The 12,474-nt window shown below is 34.6% G+C and overlaps 2 protein-coding genes across 5 annotated transcripts in view; both read left to right on the top strand.

The window, feature by feature from the left end:
* Positions 1-3,696, top strand: part of LOC146136272 (uncharacterized) — a 45,828-nt gene extending 42,132 nt beyond the window's left edge. For 3 of the 4 annotated variants that reach the window (XM_083395253.1, XM_083395254.1, XM_083395252.1), the window contains 2 exons: positions 2,892-3,081; positions 3,254-3,696. In XM_083395253.1, the coding sequence (XP_083251379.1) occupies positions 2,892-3,081; positions 3,254-3,428 (365 nt within the window). In that variant the 3' untranslated portion in view covers positions 3,429-3,696. Of the gene's footprint in view, positions 1-2,891; positions 3,082-3,253 lie in introns of those variants that run through there. The other variant, XR_014501569.1, reaches the window with a different exon arrangement.
* A 149-nt stretch (positions 3,697-3,845) lies between these two features.
* On the top strand, positions 3,846-11,507 carry LOC146136271 (structure-specific endonuclease subunit SLX4-like). Its single transcript, XM_083395255.1, has 4 exons — positions 3,846-4,314; positions 6,107-6,310; positions 9,148-9,244; positions 11,033-11,507. The coding sequence occupies exons 2-4, from the start codon at positions 6,144-6,146 to the stop codon at positions 11,111-11,113; spliced, it is 345 nt and encodes a 114-aa protein (XP_083251381.1). The 5' UTR covers positions 3,846-4,314; positions 6,107-6,143; the 3' UTR covers positions 11,114-11,507.
* Positions 11,508-12,474: the final 967 nt, after the last annotated feature.

The raw sequence follows: 12,474 nt of genomic DNA, 5'->3' as shown, positions 1-12,474 counted from the left end.
TCTGCTGTAGTGCTACAAGAAGTTGTTTAAACAACATGTATACTCAGCTCGGATGCTGTTTTTACATCTAAAAAATAACTACTTTATTACAAAACTCGTTGATAAAATATATATATATTTTTTTTCACATTATAGTTGGATTATGTCACAGTGCACAATTCGCCTATGTTAATAATACAGCAATACATTGAAAAAATTAAAATGCTAATATTTTAAAAACCTGATGTGCTAGAAAAAAAAAGGACGGCATTTTCAGATTCAGCGCCGAAAACACATTAAGAATCAATCTTTCACATATCCGTTACAAATTTGCTGTTGACCAGTGTTATTAACTACTTAAAGTATCATATTTTTATATTTTATTTATCACTATTTTCATTCTTATAAATTTATCAATCGATAAACTATAATATATTTAACCTTCATAAAAGGTTAAGTATTATATATTACACTTATAAACAATAATAATAATCGCATTATGAAACTTCCGAGGGGGCAAGTTTTTAAGAGTATTGCGACGACGCTCGTTTGAGATGCGCGCTCATTGCCCCGTCTCTTTCTCGTACAAAGATTCCTTTAATTTTTTCATTTAACAGCATCGCGACCCCCTCGTCCTGCTCCTCTTGGTTTCTCGCGACTTGTAAACATACCATATAATACTGTAAACAAAATAATAATGGTGTCCAGGATATGTGATCTCAAAAATAACTCAAATTATCGGCCGTGTCGCGCCAGTTTTATATGCGTTATGGTTAAACTGTTTCGTTTTGAATCGCACAACATCAAAGGTGGCATATTTTGTGCAATCGTTTGATATGCTCACTGTACGAGGCTACTTAACGTCCTCGCCTATTTACACGATTAATAAAAGTTCTACCGAAGTTATATTCGTCATCACTACAAATGAAAGCATTCCGTGGCCAATACCATTTTTTTTTTTCAAAACACAATAAGTTGGCAATATTAATAGCAACTTTACTGGTATAAATGCCCGTTTTATAAGAATTTTACCGCGTCACAGGACTTTTTTAAGTAAAATTGATGGCAACCAAATCTATATATATATAAATGTTTTATAGTTTAAATTGTTTCAATTGAAGTAAATGTGGCAATTAAAATATAACCGAATAGAAATGCTACAAATACATCTTCTTTAGAGGGTTAAATAAAGCGAACATATTTTACGTGACATAAAAGTTATACTTACGCTTAAACGTTGCACTTTATCGACGCTGACGCTTGAAACATAAAAAAGTCCATGTGTTGTGTTATTTTACCATGATTACGTGTTAGTTGAGCCACGTATAGTGCAGCATTTAAGCACAAGTGAAAATGTTGTGCCATTTGAAAAAAAAATCGCTTTATTCAGCTCTCTGACAAAGATGTTCTCTATCCGCATCATAACTATTTGGTTACACTTTAATTGCCATATTATTTTTTATAATAATCGGCTACAACACGATACTAACAATTTTACAGCGACATGTTACAGCATAATGTGCAATAGTCATGATTAACATGATGGATCCTTACGCCTTGTTTACCAACGCAAAGTTGAAGTAGTTTTCTAAAATTATCGCCCTTATTGCAGTTGTAATTGATGTACATAGCGGGTATATTCTGTTAGCTTCAACTGTCGCCGCAATCTAGTCTTTTTTGCGGCCATTTTAAGCAACCTCTTTGTAGAAACTGTGCCGCCTTGTTATGATTAGTTTGCTACAAGCTGAACAAATTAAGAATCACTGAATGACTGATATTTGTTAAAACTCCCTAAGTTTTAGTGCGATTTTTACCAAATGTTCACTTTTACGGAAAGGTATACGATATAATGTGACTTGTTTAGGATTGGAAGTTCTTTCCATGATGCCGTAAACCTCGTAATATGCATATCCAAGGTTTGATAAAGTCTCTTGAGTTTTTAAAAGTCTTTCAATTGTTTTCTGCATTGAAATATGAAAAATCCCATGCTTTTCCAAAAATCTTTGAATAATAAGTATATTTTATTGTGTTGACCATGGCGTTTATCTTGTTGTTTTTCGAATTAAACATCGAGGGGTCCAATTTTACACATTTAAAGGGCTATTATTTTTTTTTAAAGTCTTTGAATGTCAATTTAATGTCATAAAACTGTCTCGCAACCCTGTTCATTGAAGCCTGTTTTAACAACTCCCGCGTTGCTGGGGAGCCTGGATATATGTTTTTCTACGTTACGTTACTGGGAGAACAAGAAATATTTCTAATACGCCTCGATGTTTAAATAACTCAAAACTGGCCAACACGATTTTTGATGCATCGTAGTTCAGTTGACTAGTAGACTATCACGTTTATTTTTCTTGATTAGGTCTAGTTTTTAAGTTATTTTATATAGCTAGTAATTTTAGAGACTAACTACGAATAAATTTTTTGGCAATCCTAAACCATATTTAAAGGAGATCTGAAATGAGGCATACATATTGCACTGAACGACGGCGTGCTTGCCTTTAATTATATTGGACATCAGGCAGTTTCTCTTTTGAAAGCACTTTGCTCTGTATGTTTGTCGTTGAAATTAGTGCAATACGATTTTAAACGGTTTTTTGAGGTTTGGCGAAACTATAGTGTTGTACATGTGTAATAGCCCTCAGAATATAACGAGGCCTAAATCATTTTTTAGGGTCGTTAAATTGTCGGCAATTGCTGGCGGTGCCACATGATAAAACTGCAAAACGGTTGATCAAATTGTCTGTCTTTCTTATTTTAGCTTAAGTAATTTTCCCATACTTAATCTCAAATGAAATAATAAGATTTACAACCACTTACGTAGGCATACTTATTTCTCTTTTATATAAAAAAAAAACCGAAAAGTTTAAAGGTATATAGTTTACTGAGTCCTATATGTAAATAATTTTTAGATTTCCGAAATTTGCTTGTGCGTTCACTTTCCGCAATCTATCATAAGGGCATTTTGTTACGAGCTCTGCAAAAAGCAAAACGTGAAGAAGCTGGTATTGCACGAGGTTCCAGGAGAGATATGCAGCGCTGGCTAAATAACTTAACCCCTACATCACATTATTACAACCCCCAGGTTGCAGTACTTATGAGGTGGGTAGGCTAATGAAGTTGTCATAAAAAAGCTGATACAGTCACAAGTGGGAAGTTTCGAATTCAATTGAAAAGGCGAATCGGCGTTTCAGCTTTTAAGAGTTTATATAATCTGTAAACAAAACAACGTTTTATTTGTTTTACATTCTTTTTTAATACGTGTCTTTTTTAGCCTCAGCTCCGCAAAACAGCAAGTAATAATAGAGTGTTTGTCCAGTATGGTGGTAAACCACGAGGACGTGAGGCAATTTCAACCTTACATGTTCAACATTCTGCCAACTATCTATCGTGTGATGAACAGACTAGATCACAAAGTTGTTCCTTTACAGAGGGACAATGACAAATAACATCGCGAAAAAAAAGCAAATAACGTTTTATCCATTTTTTGTTTGAAAAACCTGTAACATGTTTTGTTTATTTTAACTGGGCTTCTTCCAGTGATGGATTATTTGTTCTACTTCCCAACCACCCTGATTTCTTCTAAAATATTTTTGTGATTCTTGATTTCTCTACAGAATACTTTTTACAAAGCCTTTAACTATAATGCTAAGTTGTTTATTACCTAATTGTTTTCAGTGTCATATTTCAACTTCGTTGTTCATGTAACCTTAACTTTAATAATAAAATCATTTTATTCTTTATATGGTATTTGTTGAGTAAGGAAAGTAAACAAAATTTTACGTTCAGTGGTGTCAGTAGAGTGTTTTTCCTTGAATATCCAATTTTGGGAATAAAGTCATGTAGTCATATAAGCTTTGATTCTAGCACGAAAAGAAATAAGCGTTCTATTTATCTATTATAAACGAATAAAAAACAAGCCTTTCCATATTTTGACACAGAAATTAAGCGTTTTAATAATTTCGGATTACTCCTCTTGAACAGATAACCCTAAAAAATTGTAAAATTTAACATTTAATTTTCGGATCACCTCCACATTAAAACAAATGCAAAAGAAACATTGATGTCGTAGAACACAAGTTTGAATTTCGCTTTATGTCGGTAAATTTGGATATGGATGATTGAGGTTATCATTTTATGGTTTGAACAAGTGATGATTTTCGAATATGAAAGCAATAGATTGGTGTAAAAATGTTATAAATCAAAGTTTAAAGTTATTACATTATATGATACTTTTTGGCTTTAAATTTTAAATAAACATTTCTCCTTTTTTGTTGTAGAAGTTGTTTGCGAGATATTTTCTTCTGACGAGGACGAAACATCAGTCATAGGAAGGTTGGTAACCAGTTTATTTTATAATGTTTTTTGTTTATATTATATTTGTAGTAGTAGGGTATATGGAGTAATTCAAGCGTGTCTCATCAATGAGTGTGATTTTCTTTGTTTACAATTAGACGGTTTGCATTGATCAAGTGTGGTCTTTATATTTCCTTGTACGGTGAACTAGGTAAAATGTTTTCGTAATTTAGCTGGTACTAAGCTGAAATTGCTTTCTTTTGCATTACGAAACATGCATTGAGGGTATGAGTTCCATCACTTTTTTGCACGAAGAACTACTGAACATAACTCTCTGACCACTTTTTTGTCATGGTAAACTTAAATCATAGATTTTCCTACTTGTTTGGTAGGCTATAAAATAACCCACGTGTTTTGTTGGAAATAATGATGGAAACTTAAGGTTATAGGTTATCGGTTATCAAGCAGTTTCAGCTGCACTTACTGAACTAATTCAACTACATCATTTCAACGTAACTTATCCTGGAAGGTTGCTAGACTTTAATAAATTAATACTATTTTGCCTTTTGCAAAGGCAATCAGAACACCGGTCTTTGTGAACGTTGAAAAGGGTGCTAAGCGTTGTGCGGCTGTATTTTAACGGATTTAGGGTCGATATTAAGCGTATACGGACAATGTCAAACTAATACATTTAGGCTTTGCAAAAAACGTTGCCATAGCTTTATCCGCCGTGTGGTGATGTTTCAGTGGACGATCTTGCCATACCCCTGGAGCAGCTTTGTCGAACCCCGTTAAGAATCGCTGGTATAGAACAAACCTGCGCCCCACAGCAAGCAATTTGCTAAATCAAAATTGACATCAGTTCCAAACAGAAGGTTGACGGATTTTCACCACAGAATTGTTACTTTTGCAGAGATCCCACATGTAATTTCTTTCCAATATCTTTTAATAGGTTTACACCAACAAAATAAATGCGATATAGTTTCAATGAGTGGAGTGCTTTGTTTGCCACAATAGTACGCAGCTGCTTGATTTCAATTGTGGAATTATAGCTGTTTAAATACAGTTTTTCCAAAGGGGTTGTATTTAAACGGAGGCCCAAACTCTTTTCCCAATTTTAATTTTTAGCAATCCGATTAGTTTATTGTACGGGGATTTTATTGTATGGTCCATTTGGTGTGTCACACATTTAAAATAGTTCTGTACTTTTGTTAACTAACCATATTTTAGTTTTGGAGATACACCTATTTGATCACATATAAAAAAGAAATAAGGTGTTTGGCCATGGAAGATATTTTTCAGCGTTGGGATTTCTTTGTTGTTACGGGCTCCTAAATAACGCGAGGGATTTTTTTCATATAGACTGCGCATCCGGACCTTTAAGTACATAAAACACCTTTGAAAGGATGTCGTTGGCGAGAAGTGTCACTTTATATTCGTTATTTTTAACGCATCTTCGCGCAGACAGGCAGCCCGACATTCAACACACAGTAAAAACTTATTTGAGCGAGAATTCCAAGGTGGACGTTAAAGCAAAAATACGTTTTTCACTGGTGAACGAGCAAACAACAAAACCGGTTTGCATGCGAAAATGACATTAGATTGTTATTTCCAAGACAAATCGTGAAATAATGGCCTTTTCGCCTTTGTATAATACCCAAACACTGTGGTATACATAGTATTTTTGAGGCAAAAACACAGTTTCGAAGGAAAATTAACTGCGTAATGCCTAAATAAAGATTGTAGCTTTGTCCTAGTTTGAGAGGAGCAATTTTTTGAACATTAATTATATAATAGTGTGGCCAACATTATTTGTATTGTTTATTGCCAGCGATGTGGAAGTATTGCACAGCACACTATTTCCCGACATGGAGCCGAACGACATTGCTTGCCCGACTGGCAATCTTATCACAGCTTCACAAACTGAAAGTATTGCTACCCTTGGCAAGAGAATCAAACTATCTTCCAGTGAACTGGACCAACTTTTACATAAACTTATCGCCAGCGAAGTACAACTTCATTCTGATATTTTAAGGTAAACAAATATTTATTACTAGACGAAATACCCGGCGTTGCCCAGGTTAAATAGAATATTTACCGATTATTCGTAAGATCCTCGTAATGACATAAATATTGCAAACATATTTTTTTAAATGTCATAACAAATTTGCTTATGCCTAAACGTTTGAACTAAGTGTCACTAAATATAAATTTCAAATAATGTGATGTGAAGTCGGTTAACTATAGCACACAACACTTGACTAAGCATGCAATACATCTTTTAAGTAACGAAAACCCGTGACGTTTGACAATTGAGAATAACCCCCAAACGTAAAACTTTAGGATGTAGCAGCAATTGCTTAGACTTGCTTGTTAGCGTCATGTTTAAGCAAATATGTAATCCCGGTGCTAAACTGCGTCAAACGTGAGAAAAATCCTCATTGAAAAAACAAATGCCCACTGTTAACTACTGCAATAAACGCAATATTTTGCGAACTCTGCTAAGTATTGTATGGGTAAACACATTGTAAGAAGTCATTAGGCTTTGGCCTCAAGTACTATCGCTAACAAACGGCTTAAAAATAAAAATTCAATTCTTCGTATATTTGCGAACTCTACTTAAATTTTACGCGGTAACAGGCATCAATGAGTTTGTAGGGGTATGGGTCTGATTAATGAGTCTTCATTTATATAATTGCCAAGATGAATCGACCACACTCCTACAAGATTTGAGATGGCCTGTCTTCGTGAGGCCATTCAGGTCCAATTCTTTCCTTTAGTTCAGATACATGAACAGTCAATTTTGCTGTCTTCAGTCACAAAAGCACTCGAGTTTGCTGTCTGAGTAAAAGCTGTAAAAAGCCTCTTTTTATATTGATTGAACACGCTATTTATAGACGAGAATCAGTTAAGAAAATTTCTGCGAACAAAGAAAGATTTACGTCATTAATTCTTATAATACTTAACAAAATATCACGTGATAACAAGGCGTGGTCTAAACCTTTTTCTCTCGACTCTTATAGACGGAAATAATATTTTTGTCCCAATATGGCTTGAACAAAAGCGCTTCGATCTACATTGCGACGTAACTGGCGTTCGATTCTAAAAAATACCGGATTGTTGACAATAAGGCGAATTTCAAAACATGCGTTAACTTTAAACGGATGTTCGTATGAGCCGGCGAGGCCTGACTCAGTGAAAAATGATGTCTTTGCAAAATCTTGGTAGATCGGCATTTGATGTTTTTTTACAGAAAAATTTCCATGACGAAATATTAAAACGGTGATACAGCGATAAAACAAAAATTCTCTGTGTAAACACAATATGACGAAGTGGCTGCTATAAGTTCCTAAACATAATAGTCATAGTTGGAAACATTAAAATTTTACTTTACTAAGGAAATATACTTACTTTTATTTTTTTATTTCCCGGCAGATAATTGCGCTTGAAAAAACGTTTTACGCGGATACGTTAAACTTGGACTATCTTTTACTTAAACTCTGCCTAACACAAAAACTTATACCTATATTGAATTAACGCTGGGAATCTGGGATGCATGCTTGGATACAAAGTGATATAGCTCATTGTAAATCGCATTGAGTGTGACGTGACATTTCCATTGGGATGCAACACAAATATATTGTAAATTGAAAGTGAGCATCAAAACAGTTTTCCACCAGTGAGGTTTTAACTCACGACCCCTGTTTCACGAGACCAGTTTTCTACCACTGAGTTAAAGCGGCGCAACGTCAAAGCTGCTCGAAATTCATGTTATGATCATCACCGACTGGGCGAACATCTTGCCACACACATACACACACATCTCACAAACTTTCTCTTTTATTATGTAGATAAGATGAATTACTCGACGTTGCCCAGGTAAATAAGTGCAATAACCAATTTTAGTATTATAAATGTTTTGTGTTGTAAAACTTTACCTAATATGTTTTTGCAACGTGGCTTGCAAAGCTTTATGAAGTGGTTGTCACCCTTATAGAACTTACTCCACCAGGCAACATATATTAATAGATAGAAATCGCTCGCTCTTCCGGTATACACGAAGTTATAAACTAACATTTTCGGCAGCAAATACCAGACTTTATTAGGGTTAATAACTAAAACAAGAATATGTTAGCTAGCTTATATACTGAAATATTGTAACGATAAAGTGAGGCGTCGCTGCAGTATAGGCCTATGATAAGCTGCGGCTCGAAGCGACATCTGATGCAAAACTACAGTTTAGCCACTAAGGGAAAATATTGCAGCATAATGTGTTCGTCCCAAAAGTTACAGTAAGTGCCTCTACGCGTTCAGTAAATTGGAATTCATGTCGAGTGTTTCTTTTAACTTTACCGTTTAACCTGCATTGTAAAACTGCGAATGCGCTTATTGTGTCAATACTATTCGCTAATTGTGTACGAAAGTATAGTGCTACTTACCCACACTAACGGTAAACCACGCCAACAGTAGGCTTTCGACAATTACAATATTGCGAAATTAATGGTTCGTCAACGTCAACACTAGGTGGTGCAGACAGCCGTTTATCGTTCAAATTTTGAATCGAATTTTCGCCTAAGTGTTCCATACATTTAGGGCAGGGACGTCCAACCTGCGGCCCGCCTTAATTTTTTATGCGGCCCGCTAGTCATTTTCACTCCCAAGTAGTAATAACTCTAAAGGCCAATACTAGGCCAATATCCGTTATAACTCTAAAGGCCAATACTTAATCTTGAAACTTAATAGGTTTTTAATTATTTCAAGTTTCAATGCGGCCCACTATAATAAAATGTTGGACATCCTTGATTTAGGGCAACAATTGATCGCACCTAAACCCGATTTGGTAGTTATTCGCAGTCCTATATTTCTTTACAGATACAAGCCGGTATACGTCAGTCGTTTTAAAGAACTGCTCACGAGGGCCAATTTCCGTTGCACAGCAGCTGATTTGCTCCAATATCTAACGAAGCAGGTATACGTTGATAGTCGTTTTTAATCCTGGAAATCAGGTAACACTGTTTAACGTCAAGTTGGATTACAATCTTAGCAAGCTTTCCCACAACTGTGCTTATCAGGTCAAAGTAGAAATAAATACAATTAAATCTAGACAGGATGTACGGTTTTTGTATAATTTTGCCAGGGGGTATTGTTGGGCGGTTCTACTGTATTATATCAGGAGGTAGCCCGGTTCCGCTATATTTTAGCAGGGGGGGGGGGGGATATTCTGTAGTTATTCTATTGTTTTTCATCGGGTCTTATTTGTGTCCATATACTCCCAAGGTTGTATTCCGTTCTAGTGCTAGCAGGCAAAAGCGGATGTGGCCCCAAGTTGCGTGTTATTAGTTGGGCATGGTGCACTTTTACAAGATAGTTTGCTAGTGGTATTTGTCAAATAAGTTTATTCTAATGTAAATAGTGTCTGACGGTTTAAAGAAAATTAACTTGTTGTTTTATGGCGTGTAAAATTTCATTAAAGACCTGAACATCTTTTAAGATCAGTTTGAATAGCGTCAGGGTTCGGCGCCGAGCTAACTTTTCTGTTAAACTGGGTGGTGATCATTGGATAACTGTTGCTTATTAAATTTATTAGCGTTCAGTTGTGCATTGTAATATTTTTATTAATGTCCTGTTGTGCATTGTAATATATTTTTGTTTTTTTATTCTATTAATAGAATCACATCAATTTCTATATTTTTGCCCCCATAGGTTAATTAATTATTTTGAGTTAAAAGTGAAAATTGTTCTGCAAAGCAAACCTTTAATTTGTCTTTATAATTGAAAAATATTTAACGATTGTTTCTTTAATTTTAATAAACACCTTACAACACAAAAACGGTCGAATTTTAATTTTTGTCGCTCTAAAATACTCCCTTTTTCCAGGAGTAAAATGTTTATTTTAACATCACATTTAAATGGTTCCCTAACATTTGTGAAATTTTCAGATTTCCATGTCATTTATTTATATTGTAAATATATCATTGAAATTTCCTATTGTACATATTAACCCTTCGGATGAATAACTTAGGGGTAAGGTTTCAAATTTTCACGTATCTATCATTCATAAACATATCAGATTTTTTCACGATTTTTTTGCTTAAAATTGCTTAAAACCAAAACTAACAAAAATTACAGGTGTTTGCCTACAGTTGTGAAAATTTTATGTTCCAACTCTGTTTTTTTCCTTGTCAAAAGTGACCCACAAAAAATTGACTGGCGAAACAACAATAAAATAATTCTGACAAAAACAACATTAATTTTGTTTTCGGGCTACATAATACTCGAAGTGGAGCCACGGGCGCGATTAAAAGGCGATAAGAAGGACCGAAGTCTAATATTTTCAGAGGACCCGCTCGCAAACCTGTGACACAAAAGTGTGGCTTGTTGGTGTGACATAAAAGAAAAATCACGATCAATTCCAGTGCTCATGGCATCCAACTATTTTATTATGCTTGTTCGGATGATAGAGACTTGCTTGCCTTTTTTTGCACTTGTTCTTAATTGTTTTCAAGAAAGGGTTGAAAAATTAGTTGGAAGAATATTAAGAGAGGTAAAGTTGTAAAAGAAGGGTTAGAGAAGCAAAGAGGCAAAGAGTTAGAAACTCTAGAATAGATTGATCGATTTTCTTTCATATTACCATTAATGTTGTTAAAATTGTTTTGTTTTTTTGCAAAGCACTTAATTTATAAGAGACGGATTAGTTTTTGTGTTTTCTAGTTAATAAAATTAAAGTTAATATAACTTTATGTCTTTAAATATTTAGTGCATCACTTTCTCCACCGCTGATGAACGCAAAGATAAAGTCGACAATGTCCGGAGGCCAAAGAAACCAAAGAAACTTTAACACAATATTTTGCTAAATAGAGGGCAAGACATATATTTTTCGACTATACACAACAAAAATGTCGTTGTCTCAAAACATAAACAAGTTATATAGTTTTACTTTGAGTGGATATGTCCAGCCAACATTAAACATTTGATAGAAACTGCACAATATCACCCAACTCTGTGATATCTATGAGATGTAATACCTGTAAGTCTGTATTTATGACCGACTACTGCGGCACACAATTCCTTAAAAATGTAAGGACAAGGTTTGGACATGATGTTTCTTCAACAATATGGCAGTTACACCACCAGCACTCAAGAAAAAAACATCATCGAATAACATATAGTTTTAAAATGACGTTAATTGAATTCCTTCAAGATCCGCCGTTTATTGCCGCGATTTATGTAAGACTGCACAGATTGGTAAAAAAAGGAGTGGATGTGTGGCTGTCACAGGCGTAGCCAGGGTGACCATGGCCACCCAATTTTTTTTTAAATATTGTACTCTTAATAATAATTTGTTTTGTAGCTTTTATGAGCAGTACCACAACAGTCCATCACAGGCATGCCACGCCATCAAATGTCATGCTCTGTTACGTCATAAAAGATGTAGTCATTATTACGTTTGCTATATTAATGTGGTTTTACTACTGTACTTTTTGGTGATTTTGTTTTTGCTCTCTGGATTTTTGAGTATTGCGCTAAAACTCAGTGAGTTGCTGCTCGAAACGGTTTGCTAGCATATTTATTTGCGTTCTATACGCAGTTCATACAATGGAAAAAGCTAAACAAAAAGAGTTCAAACTTTATTTTTATTATTACGATACCGTTTTTGTGGTTGTTAAAGAAAAACGTGACTCGAACAAATTTGTGCCTCACCATATAGGAACCTCACCGCACGTCACTGTTGTGTTGTAATGACAAAAACTCTTGAAATGTCTTGACTTGATTGGGACTTAAACACTGTTGTTTCCACTGTTTGTTTTTAAGTTTTTTGGATAAAATAATCGTTATATTGCTAATAAACCATAGGTTGTACAAGCTTCTTGCGCAAACTCGGACGTTCTTGCCAATTTTAAAACCATCTGTTTTGTAATGTGAACACATTGTTAAACTAAAGGATTGCAATCTATGTACAATTTAGTACACTTAAATTTGTGGCTCGCTACAAGAGGGACCATTAATATGTCAGGCAAGGTGAATTGTTTAAGCACATCACAGCTGACAATTCGCACATTTTATAACTGCAATGTGTCTTGTTTAAACCGCTAATTTGATAACATTAATATTGGCGTGTTTAATTAATTGCAAAATTCAATAACCCATTGAACACGTCTTGGCTAGAAAACGTTTTATTTTGTGTACATCTGAAAAACT

This window comes from Ascidiella aspersa, chromosome 8 (genome assembly GCF_963924565.1).
Source record: "Ascidiella aspersa chromosome 8, kaAscAspe10.2, whole genome shotgun sequence".
Lineage (NCBI taxonomy): Eukaryota > Metazoa > Chordata > Ascidiacea > Phlebobranchia > Ascidiidae > Ascidiella > Ascidiella aspersa.
This window is presented reverse-complemented; position numbering and strand designations above follow the sequence as displayed.

Excerpts from the sequence above, each read along its gene's own strand:
- LOC146136271 (XM_083395255.1), top strand. The coding sequence starts at position 6,144 with ATGGAGCCGAACGACATTGCTTGCCCGACTGGCAATCTTATCACAGCT. Across the intron at positions 6,311-9,147 it reads CTTCATTCTGATATTTTAAG|ATACAAGCCGGTATACGTCA; the intron begins GTAAACAAATAT and ends ATTTCTTTACAG. Across the intron at positions 9,245-11,032 it reads TCCAATATCTAACGAAGCAG|TGCATCACTTTCTCCACCGC; the intron begins GTATACGTTGAT and ends TTAAATATTTAG.